The 18,764-nt window shown below is 42.1% G+C and overlaps 1 protein-coding gene across 1 annotated transcript in view; it reads left to right on the top strand.

Annotated features, from left to right (window-relative positions):
- ATP10D (ATPase phospholipid transporting 10D (putative)) overlaps positions 1-18,764 on the top strand; it is an 87,393-nt gene that overhangs the window by 62,632 nt on the left and 5,997 nt on the right. The window contains exons 14-21 of the mRNA XM_058670143.1: positions 1,494-1,620; positions 3,737-3,921; positions 5,142-5,451; positions 7,274-7,350; positions 8,166-8,291; positions 11,702-11,902; positions 15,903-15,983; positions 17,128-17,232. Coding sequence (XP_058526126.1) covers positions 1,494-1,620; positions 3,737-3,921; positions 5,142-5,451; positions 7,274-7,350; positions 8,166-8,291; positions 11,702-11,902; positions 15,903-15,983; positions 17,128-17,232 — 1,212 coding nt within the window. The remainder of the gene's footprint in view (positions 1-1,493; positions 1,621-3,736; positions 3,922-5,141; positions 5,452-7,273; positions 7,351-8,165; positions 8,292-11,701; positions 11,903-15,902; positions 15,984-17,127; positions 17,233-18,764) is intronic.

Raw genomic sequence — 18,764 nt, 5'->3', positions numbered from 1 at the left:
TAATCTAGGCACTGGGTAACGTCCTTGCGACGCTCCTCACAGCTCCTCACAGCTTCTCTATTCCACAGTTAGTAGGTTGGGTTTTTGTTAAATATGATATACTGTGAGAATGGTGCTTAAAAATTCTGTTCTCTAAGTTCTTACATGTTTTAGTAGATAGAGGGACTCCAAAAACTTGGAAGAAAATGGCATTAAAAGGTAAGTTTAGTTTGGTGCAAATTGTTTAGAAATCCGTATCTCCGAAGGTTCTTCAGAAAGTTTGCAGAAAATGCGTGTTAAGAAACATCTACGCTCTGATTTCCTGTGTGAGAACGTCTAAACAATTGGCCAGAATCGAAAGTCCGCCGGTCTTACTTCCTGCTGCTCAGGAATCAGTCAGTATTGCTCCTGGTGTCTTTGAAGAGAATGAGGCCAGCAACTAGCCTTGATTTTCCCCTTCCACGTTCTTGTTGTCTTTTCCATGAGCCTTTTTCTTAGTCAATTTCAGTAAGCTTCTAAGATACCTCAGTATCATTTTTTTTCCTTGGAGAGTAATATCCTTTCTAAATAAAAAAAAAAAATTGAAAGAGCTCCAAGAAATGGTTTGAGGGATGTTGTCAACAAAACCCCTCATTTCTTTTCCAAGTTCTAGTTCTCAGATGCTCCGTTAGAGAACGTGAGATCTGTTACAGACCCAAGGGTGTGGGTCACCCAGCTGCAGGGAGGGCCAACAGCCTCCCTCACGCACATGTGGGGAGAGTGGAGAGTTCAAGGGCAAAGCAGCTCTGCCTTTGCAGGTGAATGAGCCTGCCGCTGTTAAAGTACCTCATGGGAAATAAGGAGCCATAAAGAAACAGCCTCCGCCCTTCCACTCCAGCTGACCTTGTAGGAACCACAATGAGGATTCCCTCTTCCATGCAAAGACAAGGGAAAAAATTAGCCTTCAGTCTCCCCTCAGGAATTCTATTTGCATTTGGAATAAGACAGACTCCCTTGCCTCACTATGTGGGCTGCTCTCTTTTCTTTTCTTTTCTTTCTTTTTTTTTTTTTTTTTTTTTTTTTACTCTTACAAGTGAAGTATACAATTATGTCAAAGCTGCTGCTAGTTGCAGAGTCCCTGAGAGTCCTCACACTGCTTTCTCAGCCACACCAGTGGAAGGCGCTGGATCCAGCCACTCACAGGAGGTTCTCCCAACTGCATATTCCCTGGCTTAATTAGACACCCTTAATTAGACGCCCTTTCACTGCGAATGGTGCCTAGAATCCCCAGGGGACAGTGAGCTGCAGGAACCATCCATCATGACCATTAGCCGTCTTGATACAAAGTTTGGAAAACTCATGCTTAGATGGTGTAGGCTATAGATCTGGTATACATGAGCCCAAGGAAAGAAACAGCTGAAACGAGCCGTTGGCTTAATATCTTGCTAAAAACCAAAACCAAATGTTAGGATCTTGCAAGATCATATGATCTGCCTCATAACTGTTTTTGATTGTTTCTCTTCCTCTTCCCATAGGTCATGAGTGACAGCGAATATGCAGAGTGGCTGCGGGATCATTTCTTAGCTGAAACCAGCATTGACAACAGGGAAGAGCTACTCACGGAATCTGCCATGAGGCTGGAGAACAAACTGACATTGCTTGGTAGGTAGATCATGTGAGACAGCCTGAATGAGGAGTTGTGAGAAACACTAGGTTGCTTGGACTAAGTCACACACCCGTGCCTCTTTTTGCCCCACTAAATATTTGTGGTTCCGCTTACCTTGCACAGTTACACTGCAACCAGATGGGAGTCCTTTCTTCTCTATTTTCCACATAAGTGAACTCAGCTGCATTTGTTATTGGATGGTGGCCACTCTTAAAATATTATTTAAAACTCCAGTGCTTCGAGTACAAAGGCAAATAAAGACCAAAGTTGGAGGAGAAACGCAGAGTTTCTTCCAAGGCATTAGATCATGCACTCAGGATGGTTTTTCTAATCAATCTTCACAACAAATTTCCGTTTTATTGAATGGAAATTCAGGGCATAGTGCAGTTCAATGACTTGCTCAAGGTCACATCCTGACAATTAGTTACTAACTAACCAAACAGGAAACACAGGTCTACCTGGACCCAGCATCTCTCTTTATTTTTTAATTCTGCACCTACACCAATGAGATTTATCCGTCTTCTCTCACTTCTGAATTCAACCAACCTTCACACCTGATCACTGTTGTCTCAGGTTGAGCTGCAGACTCGAATCATTTGGAGGGATTAAAAAAAAAACAAAAACAACACTTCTCGGGCTGCAGAGAACATTAAGTACATGTTCTCACATATTTACAGAAGCTGAAGGGAAAAGTCTCAGAAGATGACGAGGGGTGGAATAGAGATCAGCAGAGGGTTGGGGAAGGGATTGAGAAGGGGCCTGGTCACAGGTTAGGTAACTTGCACTCCAAGTGAGAGAGGAGGAGTCTGCTGTGTGTGTTCTGTAGTTTGTAAATGATGATGATAAAAACAAGTCACTCCTGCAGACTTCCAACAGAGAGAGATAGTAACTGAGGATTCAGAAATGTTCATTACCTTGATTAGATCATTGAACCTTAACTGAATGTTTCAAATTATTGTGCTCTACCATACAAGCATATATACATATTACATGTCAATCAAAATAGAGCCTCTCCCTATGGGTTCTGGTTCAACTGATCTACTTTATGAACTGAATACTGGGATTGTCCAAAGCTCCCAACTAACCCTAAAAGGCAATCAAGTCTGAGAGCCCCTGCCTACCACCTTGGAGATGGATCTTCTAAAATGCTTCCAAAAGTTCATGCAAAAGTATTCAAACATTTATTTTTTGGTGCCAAATAATCTTGAGATCTGTGCATAATTTTTTTCCCAATATGTATTTCCCAAACTTTCTGCAGATACCTCATAGGCATGGATTGCAAATGTTTGGTACCGAAGTCTTGTGTTTCTATTTTCTAGGAGGTTCCAATAGTCCCCTTGTATAAGGACTAACGCTTGAAGCAACCAGCTTCGGAGCTTCTTTTATGAATTAGGGAAAAATTCAGGGACCTGATTTGCTAGCAACTAGTCTAATAATGCGTACTCTCAATTTCTTTGTGACAGTCTAAGTATAGGGCTACATTTTGTCTTCCGTAATTCCCAAATGGAAAAATGTTCCATGAACGTAGTGCTACAACCCGGTGGGCAACAAGACTAGGTACACCTTGATGTAAGATTATTTGTAGCCTTTTTATCCTAATTCCCACAGAAACATTGACATAGTTTATTACCAATGATTGCAAAATACGGATTATATGTCATATTGTTTTTGTTAAAAATCTGAACAACTTTGGAATTCCAAAATCTGACCCTAAGTTGCTTCAGGAAAGGAAATCATGGACTTGGGTTATGAAAAGGCATTACAAGTAGACATTTACGTTCTGTTAAGAACATGAGCTAACAACCTGAGCTCGTCCTTGGGAGTACTATAGAATTATAAAGCTGTAGAACAAGATCGCTTAATTGAATCAAACCCCTTCAGATTATGGGTCAGAAAGCTAACCATAGAGGAACAAGTAAGTTTGAGCAAATCATTAACCTCTGAGGCTCCCTACACAAATATACTTTGTGTATGATGTTGGTGTGGGTCTTCATGCCTCAGTTGGATTTCCAGAAGCTTCTGGAGGGTTGGTGTGGGTCAGATTTGAGCCAGAGGCCAGGGTGATTCCCAACTGGTTTGGAAAAGTTCTGTTGCACTTTGATTGCCTTGCAGGTGCTACTGGCATTGAGGACCGTCTGCAGGAGGGCGTGCCTGAGTCTATAGAAGCCCTGCACAAAGCTGGCATCAAGATCTGGATGCTGACCGGGGACAAGCAGGAGACGGCTATCAACATTGCTTATGCATGCAAACTCCTGCAGCCAGAGGATAAGCTCTTTATCCTCAATACTGAGAGCAAAGTAAGGGTGAGGAGGTTCGACGAGGGCCTTTGTATTATCAAAGCCAAAGGCACGTGTGGAATTGATGTTTGTGAGAAGAAAGAAAACTAGCAACCTTTAGCTTCTTGCTGATTGTTTATTCTGACCAGCAAATTCACTTGTGCTTGGGAGGCCAAAATTCTGAAAGTTTGGTGAAAAAGTCATGGTTCAGGGAAATCTTTGCTTTCTCATGGAGGTGGGGCAGTGGGGATTATTCCTTTTTTTTTTTTTTTCTTTTTCCACTACATTGATATGCTGAGGATTTGACAGAACTTAAGACAGAATAACAAATTTCATTAAATGCTGAGGAAGAAATTTATCTCCCTTTAAAGTTGCGAGGAATTTATCGTTTCTGTTGGAATCAAGTGGGTAAACAGTTGTTGGAGGTTCTAAAAAAATAGGCTGTCAGGATAAGTATGCCCTCTAGTGGCCAATCGTGGGTAGTGCTCCTAAAGACAACAAAAATTTGAAAGACAAAGGGAGAACTAGATACATACAGCGCTGTAGCACCATGCCTGGGAGCCATGCGCTCAGCATTAAGGGCACTTGGCAGTGTGAGAGCTGGCATGATAATGCTCGGCCCCACCTTGTTCAGCTTCAGCTCGTCACGTGTGCATCCCATCATTCATACATGACATGGTTCGTGTTGCTCTGCAGTGGTCAGCTGATGACCGCAGAGCCCCACGCGTGTTGGTTGCAGGTACATGTCAGGAAGTAAAACACAATGGCATTAAATGGAATTAAAAGGTACATGCAGAAACACGTTGAAGTCCTCCATGGTGTTCTCCGGATACGTGTTTCTGTGGGCTTTCTGAAGGTTGCTCCTGTTAGGATGGAGATACTAGTTCGTTTTTTGGTGTGGTTATGAAAGCTCAGCAACACCATGTAATTTACCTAAAGTCAAGCAGCTAGCAAACGGCTGAATGAGACTATAGGACACTACAGGACCGTGACTGAAACGGTACACGACACACATTCTCTCACCTTTAAGAACTGTTGAATTGGGCCAACGGTCCTCCCATCTTTTTAACCCTTCCCCACAGAGACCCAGGACTCTAGGAAGAAGAGCTGTGAAGTCTGTAAAGTCATGGATGATTCTCTCCCGAATTTGCCTTGAGAAAGGGATTGCTAAAGAATGGTAGATGCAGTCGGCTCTGGGCACCGGGAGCACCCGAAGACTCACCTTTGCCTCTTGTTTCCAGGATGCCTGCGAGATGCTGATGAGCACAATTCTGAAAGAACTTCAGAGCAAAGGCACAGGCTGTCCTGAGCAGGCATCACTACAGGAGGAGCTAGCACAGCCCAGCACCCCCAAGGACTCGGGCCCACGGGCTGGGCTCATCATCACTGGGAAAACCCTGGGGTTTGCCCTGCAGGAGAATCTGCAAAGGCGGTTCCTGGAGCTGACCGCTTGGTGTCAAGCTGTGGTCTGCTGCCGAGCTACACCCCTACAGAAAAGCGAGGTGGTGAAACTGGTGCGCAGTCGTCTTCAGGTGATGACCCTGGCTATTGGTGAGTGGGGACTGGAACAGGCTCCACGCGTTGCCCTTTCCTGCCACACCAGGATCCAGTCCTTCGTCTGGTCTGCTATTGGCACTTTTTTCTTACTCTGCTTCCTCTGCCCTTTTTCCTGCTTTATTTCCTATTTTCTCTCCATCACACATTGGGTCACTTACTGTGAACATGGTGTTAGGGACACAACCCGGCCCACCATAATATAGTCAGGACTCCTAGGGTTACATGTTATGCCCCAAATCAACTGCATTAAGTGACATACTTTATCACAAAAGTAAAATTAAAAATCCAGCAGTTTTAACGTGGGAAATATTAAAAGCAGACTTCTGAACAATTAATTCATGGGTTTAGGCATTCAACAAATGTGTCATGTTTGTACTACCTATTTTTCTAGGCAACTAAGATATAAACCTGATAAAATACCTTTCCTTAGGGAGCTGACATTTAGCAAGAAATGGCAAAAAACAAAAAAACCAGAAACATGGAAGATAGTATATAGTGACAAATGTTTTTTGAAAAGCCAAGCAGAGTAAGGGGGATTGAGCACACTGGGGAAAGAGAAGAGGGGTGGTTTTAAAGTTAGTTTTCAGAGAAGGTTTCCTTGCCAAAGCTGTGAGAATAGAGATTTAGGGAATTGGAAAAAAAGAAGCCACAAGTGTGGAGAACATTTATGGCAGAGAGCCAAGTAAAAACCAAAGTGTGGATGTGCTCAGTGGGTTAAAGCCAAGGCAGGTAGAGTAAAGACTGGAGTTTACTACAGTGAGAGAGGTGACAGGTCACACAGGGTCTTACAGGCCATTGTAGAGTTCAGACTTTGATCTGAAGACATGGGGAGCAAGGGGGAGACTTTGAGCAGAGGTGAGATGTGTTCTATATTCAGTTGAAAAGAACTGCCTTGCTGGCTGTGTGAGAGTAACTGTTGGGTTGTAAAAAACTAAGTAGGGAAACTGGTTAGGAGGTTATTGAAATAGTTAAAGCAAAAAAAGAAAAAATTCATAGCCCAGATTTGAGGAAGGAAAGTGGTAGGACATGGCCAGGTAATTGACATGGTGTAAACAAAGCTAGAATCCCTGGATTTTACAGCTGTATCATCTGAGTCATGCACCTAATCTATCAACCACTGAGATCAAGGAACAGAAAATGCTGACTCTTCAGGCCTGAGTTCGTTTCCCGCCCATCAATAAGAGAGTTAACTCAGAGTTCCAAAGGGAAAGTTGGATACCATGATCAGAAAATAGCTGACAAATTAGTGGTTAGCATTTAATAAAATAGGTGAATGGTTAGTGCTCTCTTAAAGAAGAAAACAAAATCATTATCAGCATCCTCCTATCTAGTACCTCTTCTTAAGATGCTGTTGATGTTGAAGTAGATCATATATCCTCCTGCAGCAAGGATAACAGGAAAGGATGGCAGAGCTACCCAGGGTGATGCTGGGGTCAAAGGAAAGGCATCTGGTTTGCAAGGATTATGGGAAGGAATTCCCAGAGAAAATGATGTAGGGAAAGGCAGAGAAGCAGCCTGTGTGGTGGCTAGAAGGAAAAGAATGTACCTGGAGAGTTGAAAATAACATAAATGACATGCAAGAGAAGCTAACCAGTGCACACAGCTGCCACAGCAAGAGCGATTTTAAGGCAGAATTAGTGTGAAACTTCTCTTTGGGCCGTGGGAAGCCACATTTCTGCTTCCCTAGCTTCTGGGACCTTGTAGAAATGTAGCAAGCTTTGAAGGACTTACTCCCTTAGCAGCCCGTTCTGATCAGCAGAGTTGGCATCTTTGTTTGCTCTTCGTATGTTTATTGCTTTTCTTCTGCCTCATGAAGGTGATGGTGCCAATGACGTCAGCATGATACAAGTGGCAGACATTGGGATAGGTGTTTCAGGTCAAGAAGGCATGCAGGTAAGTACATGTCGGGCACCCAAGCACCACAAACTTGATCTGCCCATTCAAGGATAGCCTTCTCCTTGGTTAAAGTATCTGGTATAATAAGGCTGCATGTGGGCAGCCAGAAGTAGGAGCCAGGAAACTTATTCATTAATTCACTGGTTGTCTTTTAACTGGGTGACTGTTGAGGCATTTTGCTGGGTCATTTGCTGTATCCGAGAGAGCAACAGGGAAAGGAGGAGAGATACAGAGCAGGCAAGAGTTCTTCCATCCACTGACTCATCATACCAAATGATTTACAGCAGTCAGGGATGGACCAGGCTGAAGCCAGGAGCCAGGAATTCCATCCAGGTCTTCCAGATGTGTGACAGAACCCACGTCCATGGGCTATCATCTCTATAAAAGATGAGGAATTACAGCACCTCCTTGAATGACACATTATACAAATGTGTGTGAACTCATGACTATTTAATACTCTTCTTGAGAAGTGACTGTACATTGTATTGCACAGCACACTTCTACGAGGCTGCTTTGTAAGGAAAGCCCATTGAGTGAGATCACAGCTAGGCTTGGAACCAGAGAGAAGTCTTATGAGACCATATTCAATAGCCAAGTCATAATTCCAGGTATTCTGTTAAGGTTCCGGTATTCATGAATTTTGGTGATACTGTTGCTGCTGTTCTGTGGCTTTGTCTGTGTTCTTTCTTTTCATCTGCACGGTTGAGTTTCAGTGAGACCTTTGTCTAATTGGAGTGTGGTGATGATCGTGCTGGGTCTATTCCAGCACGGCTGATTGCTCAGAGTGATGTTCTGCCCCATTGCCTCTGCAGGCAGTGATGGCCAGCGACTTCGCCATCTCTCAGTTCAGACACCTCAGCAAGCTCCTCCTGGTCCACGGGCACTGGTGTTACACTCGACTTTCCAACATGATTCTCTACTTTTTCTATAAGAATGTGGTATGTAATTCCAGGACCATGCCCTCTCCCCTTCCCACCTGTCAATCCTTTTAGCATGTGGGGTGGAGGGGACAAGTCCTGAGCTAAGCTCACTCTGCTGAGTGTTATCTTGGCTGCAGCCACGAACAGTCCTGCAGTGTTGGAATAGGCTATGTTTCAGCTGCTGACAAGAAATTCCTAGGGTTATCCATCTGCAAGCATTTTCTACTCCTGATGCATGTAAATTTACTTAGGTCCTAATTTAAAATCCAATTTTTAATCTTCCATAAAAAGATTGTGACAGGCAGAATTAGCAGGTGTTTAATGGTGCCAATGCAAATGAAAAGATTAGCATCCATTTGCTGGAATTACCAAAAAATTTTCTACTGTCCCCAAATTGATGTCTTTTGTAACATACAGAAGAAATGGGTACACAGGAAAGCTTAATAGAATGTCTTAATATGTAATTGATTAACACTCAAATGCAGGAAGTCTCTAGTCAGAATGTACAACCTGTTTGTGCTTAGTAGTTATTTGATAAAGTAACATTACTTTGACTACATAATTCTTAAAATGACATAAATTTATAAGTCCTACCTACTAATCTCCAGTTAAATTTCACTTAAGTATAGACTTCTTTTTAGGAAATCATGGATGTTACCATCAATCAGGGATTGAATGACTTAAATCTCTTTTAGTTGGGATGATGATGTTAAGGTATTATGATTTTTTGAGCCAAATTATTCATAGTATTTAAAGTCAGTACATAACGTTAGTACTAACCCAAAATTTGTACTACTTAATTGAAATGCCTTGTGTAGGGAAGAAAATTACTTAATTTTAAGGTATCCCAAGTGTGTGTAGATACAATGTTTGTGTAGTCAGCAGGGACACTTTTTCTCCCTGCAGCACAGTGAACTTTGTTCAGGAAATTCTGATTACCTGTTAAAATGGTAACACTTAGAGTTTAATAACACTCAGATGCTTTATGAAAATATTTGAAATATCTAGTGTCTCTGCCTGATTGGGTAATTCTGGAGAAAGCTGTGGCTGGTAATATTAAATGTTGGACTTTATCAATGAGTTAGAAAGAAACCCTCTCCCAGATTTTGTTTTAAAAACTTTTGCATTTTTCCACCTTCTCCTTTATTTTGATGCAGTCTACTCCCACACCCCTCCTTTCAACCCTGAGCTAAAGCTGAGTGTTATGAAACACTAGGGTTAGGGAAAGGTGCCACCGCTTCTTGGCTGGGTCAGGAGGGCACATCAGGGCATCGGGACCCCTGAGTCTCTGATCTACAATCCTTGGGACAGATTCTGATCTTGATATTTTCCAAGCTCCACTTAACCTCTTACTTACCTAACTAAATAATGAATGTTTTACAAACTCTGGAGAGAGGGCCAAGGACTAGAAGTCAAGTAGCTTATCTTTCTAGAACCATGGCCCAAGGGTGTTTGACAACCCTTGAAACACAAAGAAGATAAATTTTCGTCTGAGAATAGTGCTGCAAACTACATCTATCCCAAACCTATAGATTCAGGGACTGTGCAAGATGCACGTCCAGGGTTACTCTGTCATAAAATATTGTAAATTATGCCTTTGTCCTCAGGTGTTCTAGTGTATCCATAAAGCCACCAATAACATTAACTTAACATTTATCAGTCAGTTTACATGTAGATGTTTTAAATATTTATTTATTTATTTGAAAGGCAGGGGTGGGGGGGAGTACACTCTTGCATCTGCTAATTCACTTTCTAAATGGCTACAATGGCCAGGGCTGGGCCAATCAAAAAGCACAGTCCCTCCGGGTCTCACACAAGGAGGGCAGAGACTAAGGATTTGGGTCATATTCTGCTGCCTTCCCAAGTGCATTATCAGGGAGTTGGGACTTAAACTGACAAGCATACAGAGTACCAGCATCACAAGCTGAACTTGTACCACAACACTGGCCTCTCTGACTTAACCTTGATCCTATGCCCTGATGATACAATTCTCATTTTAAAGATGATTATTCATTAAGAGAGGCTAGGAAAGTGGCCTCAAGCCAGTCGACAGAAATCATCCCCAGACCTTAAGACGCAACCTCCTGAATCTACGTCTGTGCACTGCCTGGCTTGAGAACCTGTAGTTTTTGCTTGTAGCCTTTGAAACAAAATACTGAAGGAAACAATGCAGACTGTATGTGCTTACCCTCTAGGATGAACAGCTGTCCAGATTTGCTTGAGTCTGGCTCTGTTTTAGCATGGCCATCATATAGCCTCAGACCCAGGCCAGATGGGATGTCTGGACTATCCATCCATTGGCACAGTCGCATGTCACTAGCAGTGACTATGAATCCAGATTGCCAGCGAATGGACGTCTGGGCGTGCTGGCTCTGTATCAGCACTAGATTACTTCCCCTTCATGTGGAGCTTATGTAACTTTGCTTGGACACAGGCCCTGCCACTTACTAGTTGGATTGCTTTCAGTAAATCCCTCAGCTTCCCTGACCCCTGTCTTACTCCATTCTGACTGCTGCAGCAAAGCAGCACAGGTGGTTGGCTTATAAACAAAGGGAATTTATTGCTCATGCCTCTGGAAGCTGGAAACGTGCAGTCTAGGAGCTGTCATGGTCAGGTGCTGCTGCAGCAGGCATCTCACTGTATCTCAAACAATAGAAGTGAGCAACAGTTCTCTGGGGTCCCTCTAGAAAGGCACGAATCCCATTCATGAATGCTCTACCACAATGACCCAATTATTTTTGCATTGTTTTCCAAGATTTATTTATTTTCATTGGAAAAGTAGAGTTACAGAGAGAGGAGAGACAAAGAGATCTTCCATCCACTGGTTCATTCCCCATGTGGCCACCACAGCTGAAGCTTGGCCTGTCCAAAGCCAGCAGGCAGAAGCTCCTTCCAGGTCTGCCACATGGGTTCAGGAACCCAAGGATTGAGCCATCCTCCATAGTTTTTATAGGCCATAAGCAGGGAGCTGCCAGGACTCAAACCAACACCCCTATGGGATTCCAGCACTGCTGGTAGTTTAAGGCCCAGTCCACAGAGGAATCCCATTGAGGACTAGAATTTCAACATGCAAATTTTACAGAGGCATAAACATTCAGTTCATCCCTCTTGGTTTCCTCATCTGTAAAATGGAAAGTTACCCTCAAACTGTTATGAAGATTAAAGGAATGATCTATAAGACTCTTGGGACAGTGGCAGAACCCGTACTAAGTAAGGAGCTCTGAAAATGTATGTGCATGTATGTGTTACATAATATTTACCAAAAAAAAAAAAAGAAGCTACGCGAGGAGTTGTAGCCTTGCATTGTGCGTGTGACACAGCAGAGTGGCTGAGGTCGCACGCTCAGGAAGTGAGGAAGTGCAGAGAATGTGTGGTCATAGCGCATGCTACTGTTTCTAAGATCCCAATGTTCCTCTTTGTGTCCCTAGGCCTATGTGAACCTCCTTTTCTGGTACCAGTTCTTTTGTGGGTTTTCAGGAACTTCTATGACTGACTATTGGGTTTTGATCTTCTTTAACCTCCTCTTCACGTCTGCCCCACCCGTCATTTATGGCGTTTTGGAGAAAGATGTTTCTGCAGAGACCCTCATGCAGCTGCCTGAGCTTTATCAAAGTGGCCAGAAATCAGAGGTAGGTGATAGGCAGAACTGCCAAGAACCATACACATCCCTGGACAAAGCTACAGCGGGTTCCAATCAGCACAGCCTAAATTTTCCACCACCTTCAGCACCATCTACCACGGACTGCCCAGATCTGTTTTCCTCTCTGCAGTCTTCTGCCCTCCTCATTTCTTGCATGAAGGGTTGTAATGGTCAAGTAAGTAAGTAGATGTCTCAAATATCTTTTCCTTCCAATTTACCTTTCTCAAAATTCATAATAACCAATATGGATATAGTGCATTTATGTAATACCTCCTATGTTCCAGGCATTGTTTTAAGTTCTCAGCATACAGAAATCTAATCTTCCAAATAGCCCTATAGATAATACTGCTATTATCTATACTTTGTAAATAAGAAAGTCATGTGCTGGGGAATGACCTTGAGTAACCTGCTGGGGCACAGAACAGCTGAGTAATGCAGTCGAACCTTGGTTCTCAAGCTCACACTGTCCACCACTAGGTTGTGCTGAATTTGGATGCTCTCTGTGGTCTTGGAGTTGCCCACCATGGTGTTTAATACCAGAAATTCAAAGGGCTACCCTGAGAATGTTGTCAGGCTCACAGTGTGTGTGATGGACAAGGAATCTACCTGCAGGTGGACCAGTTCAGTTGATGTCTAGTCAGCTGTTGTAGTGTTGAGACACTTCTGTCAACCAAGGCTTTTACACTTGGAACTGAGTTCAAAACCAGCTAACATGAGCTTAATGGAAAGGAGAAATGGATTAGCTCACAAAGCTATGAACAGAACGTTCTGGGTAATAACAGAACACTGTTATTCTTTAAGCAATTATAAGCCTTGTGGTTATAACTCACTCGCCTCACTTTGTCACATCCTGTCTTTGTGTTTGCCATTCTAGCTACAAAGATAATTTTCTCATTGTCCAGGTATAGGAAAGACACTCCTGAGAACAGACTTGAGAAATAAAGCTCTCTATAGAAGCCTTGGACAGGCAATAATGAGACTTTCCTTACAAAATTTGTGTTCAGTTTCATTGGCTGTTGTAATGACACCAACTCAGACCACTTTCGTAATTAGTGGAGTAGATCCTTTAGCTTGCTGGTATTTCAGTGTCTTTACTTTATGAAAATGACATAGATTGGGAAGATAATAGTTGTAAAATTTCTAGCCATCTTAAATTTTCAATGTATTTTTAAAATTTTTACCCTCCAGAAACTTTGAAAGATTTAAAATTTTAAATGATGCACTTATTCTCAACAGCCAAACTTTATTCTGATTTTATCTTTCCAGAAGGAAAAATAATTTAGTGTCATTAGGTTACGTGTAGCAATCAACATAGGTCAAGTAACTTGTTCAAATATCAGAAATGTAAATAATCCTTAAAACCACTTAATATCATCAAATCCATTTATATCAAACTACGTGGTATTTTCCTAAAGGAATTTATCTGAGTTAAAAATTCAAAACAAGATGCAGGGATACGTGGTGGACGTGGTAAAGGTTGTCCCACACTCTAGGCCTATGTTGAAGTCCATTTCATTAAGTAAAGTGGAAGGGGTGGGTACTGAGGAGATTTTCAATCAATGTTTTTATAACTTGTGCTTGGGATCCTATTTGTTCAGACGGAGGTTGTAATTATTCCTTACCCTTGGGAGAGTTGAGATCATTGCCTCCTATTGTTTACCTTGTTATCAATCATTTGTATACATTGTTCTGTCAGCTAGCCAATTTTATCAAATATGTTTTAGCAGGCAGGTTCCCAGCCTGTGGCTACTGATAAAACATAGCTGATTTCATTGACTTCACCTTGCAGAATTTCCCTTCCTTTGAACTTGGCCTCTAAACAATAAAATATGCTCTCCAGGAATTATAAACTGTCTCCACTGAAGGATGTTCTGCTCTCCGAGGCTCTTCCTCCAAGAAGGAATCCCATTACCTCTCTCTCTTCACTCACAGCCTCGCCTGCTGGCTTTGACTTCATGTCCAGATTTTTCCCTTTTCGTTTCCAGCAGATCCCTGAATTAAACCTCTTTTTCCTTCTGTAAGTACTCTTCCTGGTGTGACAATGAGAAAACTGCGCCTTTTATTTTAATTATTTCATATTATGTGAAAGGCAGGAAGAGACAAAAATGTGCGGGTTTATTCCGCAGGTGGGCCAGGCCAAAGCCAGGGTCCAGGGTCCTGGAACTCCTCAGTCTCCAGTATGGATGCCAAGGACCCAAGTGCCTAAGCCATCACCTGCAGTCTTCCAGAGTGTGGCTGAACAGGCACTGCGGTCAGAAGCTGGCAGGACTCATACCAGCATGCATCTTTAACTGCAGCACCAAATTGCCACTCTAGGAAATTGTACATTTCACCTTTTTCATGCTAGTTTTTTGAACAACTTTATGAAATTACCTTTTGACTTACATTGTTCTTTCATGCCTGGTGGTTTTTGGTTGCCTCTTCCACCACTAGATTACACGTCTACTTAGGTCTGTGGACACCTGAATGAAGTGAGGTATCCATAGATCTATGGAGATGGGTAGAACCTGGAACCTTTTCACTTCCAATGGAGAAATAGGGAAAGATGGTAACAGGGAGAAGTAGACTAGAAACAATTGAGTCTCCGTTGATTTTTTTCTAAGAAATAAAGAGATGAAAAAAATAGATGTAAAAAATTCCAAGTGTAATCTTTGGAAGAATGGAAGAAGAAGGCAACTGGAGAATCTATACATTTATAAAGACAGTAAGGCATTTCCAAGGAAGTTTAATCCTCTGTTTGCATTTGGAAGAAAGCAGATCAAGAAGAACATACTAAGAAAACGTTAGCTCAGGGATACGATAAATGCTTCCATCTTTGTCCAGGGCAGACATCATGTACATCCATTCCTGTGGGTCAGAATCCACGTCTGAATCCTCCTCCATACGTATCACCAGATAAGCAGGATTGGCTTGTGGTTGAAAACCCTCTTTCAATAGCATCACTTGTTTCTGCACTTTTTCTTTCTGCAAGCTTTGGGTAGGAAGCAGTTTCGCACATCAACAATTATGCAATAATATTCTATCAACCTGATAAACATTTTGAGAACCTGCTCTGTACCTGGCACTATTTGAATCACTCGGGTCAAGGTCGGTCCCATTCTGTGAGGCATACATTCCACTGAAAGAGCCAAACAGATCTCCAGGGAAATAAATACGTTTACATCTGATGGTGATGAGAGACTTGGAAGGATGACAGGGTCATGATTAAGTGGGTACAATTATTGGACTGGTCAAATGTGCTTCTATGAAAAAGTAATATTTGAACTAGAATATAAATTGCAAGCAATAAGAAGGAAGGTCTCCAGAACTTCTGGAAGATAGAAAAGCACAGGTGAAGGCCTGAGGAAAGAATGGCATGTCCATAGGAAAGAATAAAGCTTCCTGTGTGCATCATAGATATAAGTGATCCTGGAGAGAGATTTGGCAGGTGGAAGTCATGGGAAGATGTTGGAGGTGCAGTGGGAAGGCATTGTATGGGCTGAAAAGAGTCAGTTGGTTTATTTAGGGAAATGTCATGGCCTGACTGACACCTTTTCAACACCAGATGACGTTTGAATGGAGGGGAGGCAAAGGAACAGAAGGCAGTTGCACAGAGGTGACACTCAACTGGAAATGATGGAATGATAGAAGTACTAAGGTTTGGAAAAACACTGAAGCAGCACCTTTTGATATACAGGAAATGGAAAGGTAGCAGTGCTGGCCTGATCATAGGTAGGTTTAAAATTTATCCAACAATAAAAAGCAACCCGAATTGAATGAGAATCCCTTCAAGATTTTTTTAACCATATTTACCTATGGACTAAGCACATTCAACTACCCTCATTCTTCCACTGTTACTGGAAAAAAAAATCACCTTTTTATGAGTGAAAGAACGAATCCAGTTTCCCCACAGAGAACCAAAGTACTTACTGTCTTGTGTGCTCCCTGACTTTGCTATGACCCTTGGTAGATTAATCCTAGTCCCTTCCCAATATTTGTTTCATTTCCAGGCGTACTCACCTCTCACCTTCTGGATAACCTTGCTGGATGCCTTTTACCAAAGCCTGGTTTGCTTCTTTGTGCCTTACTTTGTGAGTGCTTGCTCATTTACTCATCGTTAATGAATCAATGAAGCTTCTTGTTTGTTTGCCATAAATATTAGCTTTAAAACATTATGTTATTCATATTATCAGATTGATTGGTAACTAAATTGTATCACCCCCCCCCCAAGAATATGTTAGGCAATGTGTTAAATTGGGAAAGTAGCTAGTGCAGTCATCTTGGACCCTTTAACCCCATGCTACTTAATGTCTTTTGTCAATGACTTGAATTAAATGGAAAGTCTGGCCATAGGGTTAGCTTCCCAAAATGAGAGCAGTAAAGTCAAAATATGAAAGCTCTCAACTTCTACAAGTAGTTGCTCCAAAATGAAGTCTGTTTCACAGGCAAATAATGGAAGAAATGTTACTAAGCAAAGAATGCATAAAAATATTTTTTAATGTAAGCTAGAATGAAGCATGAAGGAGCATAAAGCAGCTATCCATTCAATATCGCTGTCCAGAAGAAAACACACCTTTGCACAATTTAAACAGGCACATTAGTGTTAAAAATGAAACAGAAAAAAAAGCATGAAAAAGATGCTTTTATTCTTTATTCAAGTAAAATCATTTGAATTGACCTTCATAGCATAATCTGGCTACACTGCACAGCAGTAAAGACAAGGAAATCTGGGGTACATTCAGAAAAAATGAAGAGGATAGTGAAAGACTATAAGATTGTGTCCACTGGGGAACAGGTTAAGGACTTGAAGATGTACACAGGAAAGGAGGGGATATTTACCTGTGAGAGGAATCACCTTAGGGGAGCAACAATAGCTGCTTTGAAAGCTTGCAGCTCTGTGAAGTAGAACAATTTGAAATTTCTCTGTGCCTGAAAGGGCTGGGAGGATGAGTGAAAGATTCCAGGAAGGTGAATAATGATTCAGAATCAGGGAAATTTCAACTGAGAAGTGCAAAGCTTAGGTGGCCTCCGCGGGAGAGAATCGGGTTGTTTTGTTTTTTGTGTGTTTTTATTTATTTGTTTTCTGAATGTTCTTGCTTATCCTGAATGACAGCATTATAGGAACATCCTAGAAAGGACTAGAAAGGACTGGGGCCTCCACAGAGCTATGGGTAATGTGGTGCTACACCCACGAGTGGGTGCAGCTCTCTAACATCCCTCCTTTTGTTTCTGCAGACGTATCAGGGCTCAGACATTGACATTTTTACATTTGGAAGCCCCCTGAACACAGCTGCCCTGTTCATCATTCTTCTGCACCTGGTCATTGAAAGCAAGAGTTTGGTGAGTGGTGTGGGTGCCTCCACAGCAGCCTGACCCTCTGCCTGCTCAGGAGATATTGCCTATTAGCAATGACCTTGCTAAAGACCTTCATGCCTGGAGGATTGCGATAGGCTCCATGCAGAAGGGTGATGGTGACTTCTCTTAGTGATCATTGAATAGCGTTATGCTGAGGTTGTCACGTGGCTAGGGTAAGTGTTAAACACCTGCCTGTCAGTGGTGGGTGGTTCATGGAGGTGAAATAACTAGAGACCTAATCAGGCTTCTATGTCCAGCCCTCTTAAAACTAAACGGATAGCTTTCAGCTAAAGTCAAAAGTGGCATCATAGCCCTGACATCCTGGCTAAATTGTGATGATTTTATGCCTTTTTGTAATAACAGTGAAAACTATTAGTCCTTTTCCTTAGGCAAAACTCTTCTGTGGTTCCCATGACACTTAGAATGAAATCTGAGAGCCCTAACCCTGTAAGACCACAGTCAAAAACAAGACTGGCATATAGTAGGTGCTCAATAAATATATGAGAGGGCAAGCGAAAGATTAAGTAACTAGCCTGTGTTTGAAATGCACTTACTATTCTAATGAAACTAGAATTAGAAATTCATACATAGAAAACAGCTGGATTTTGTTGTAGAAAAAAATATCATGTGAGCCTATAACATTTTAAAATGATTTCTAAAGAAGGGCTGAGTGTTCATTTGGGACATGATTTATAATCAAATCATACAAGCCCAAAATGCAGTAAAATGCTACTCTCTATAGGTTGGTTCAAGAGAATTTGAGAGCTGAAATATTTGGGCTTGTTTTACTCTCCATTTAATGTTTAAGTAACCACAGAGGCACTTTTGATTGTCACCTAAGAAAAGTGCTAAAGGTTCTGACATCTTACAGCATCCTGCAGGATCTAACACATAAAGTGCTTCAGTTAAAGTCACTGAATATGAGCTGTGTTCACAGGCTAACCTGAACAAAGTGTAGAAGAGTTATTTGACAATACATTGAAGAACCATGAGAAATAAACAAGTTGGACATGCTTACCAGGAGGGCATGTTCTGTCTGCTCACACCTTGTGGCACTCCAAGTCTAGTCCCTGTGGTGGGAGCATGGATGCCTTGTTTCAGGTGTGGGCTGCCTGGAGGAGGACTATTCTATGCATGATGAGCAGTGTCTCCTCCTGGGAGGAGGAGAATAGAAGCTGAATCCCATGAGAAGCATCACGAGAAAATGGTTCTCACACTGGAGGCCACGCGGGCAGAGCCCCTAGACTCCAGAGGGCCCTTGCCAGAGCCAGCCACTTTGTGAACACCAATTACCCCCTCTTGCTCACCATCCCATTGCCGCCACCTACTGGCCTACTTGCTTTATTCTTTGTTTCTTGACTTGAACTTCCTTGCATTGATTCAGTTAAACAAGTGAATTCTCTAGTTATTATCTTGCTTGCTGAATGCACACTGTCAAAGAAACAAGTTGGAACTGTAGAGCTCAAATAGAACATTTGACAAAGAGAAATTGTTTTAGAGGAATATCGAGTTCAAGG

This window comes from Ochotona princeps, chromosome 11 (assembly GCF_030435755.1).
Source record: "Ochotona princeps isolate mOchPri1 chromosome 11, mOchPri1.hap1, whole genome shotgun sequence".
NCBI classification, from domain to species: Eukaryota; Metazoa; Chordata; class Mammalia; order Lagomorpha; family Ochotonidae; genus Ochotona; species Ochotona princeps.
This window is presented reverse-complemented; position numbering and strand designations above follow the sequence as displayed.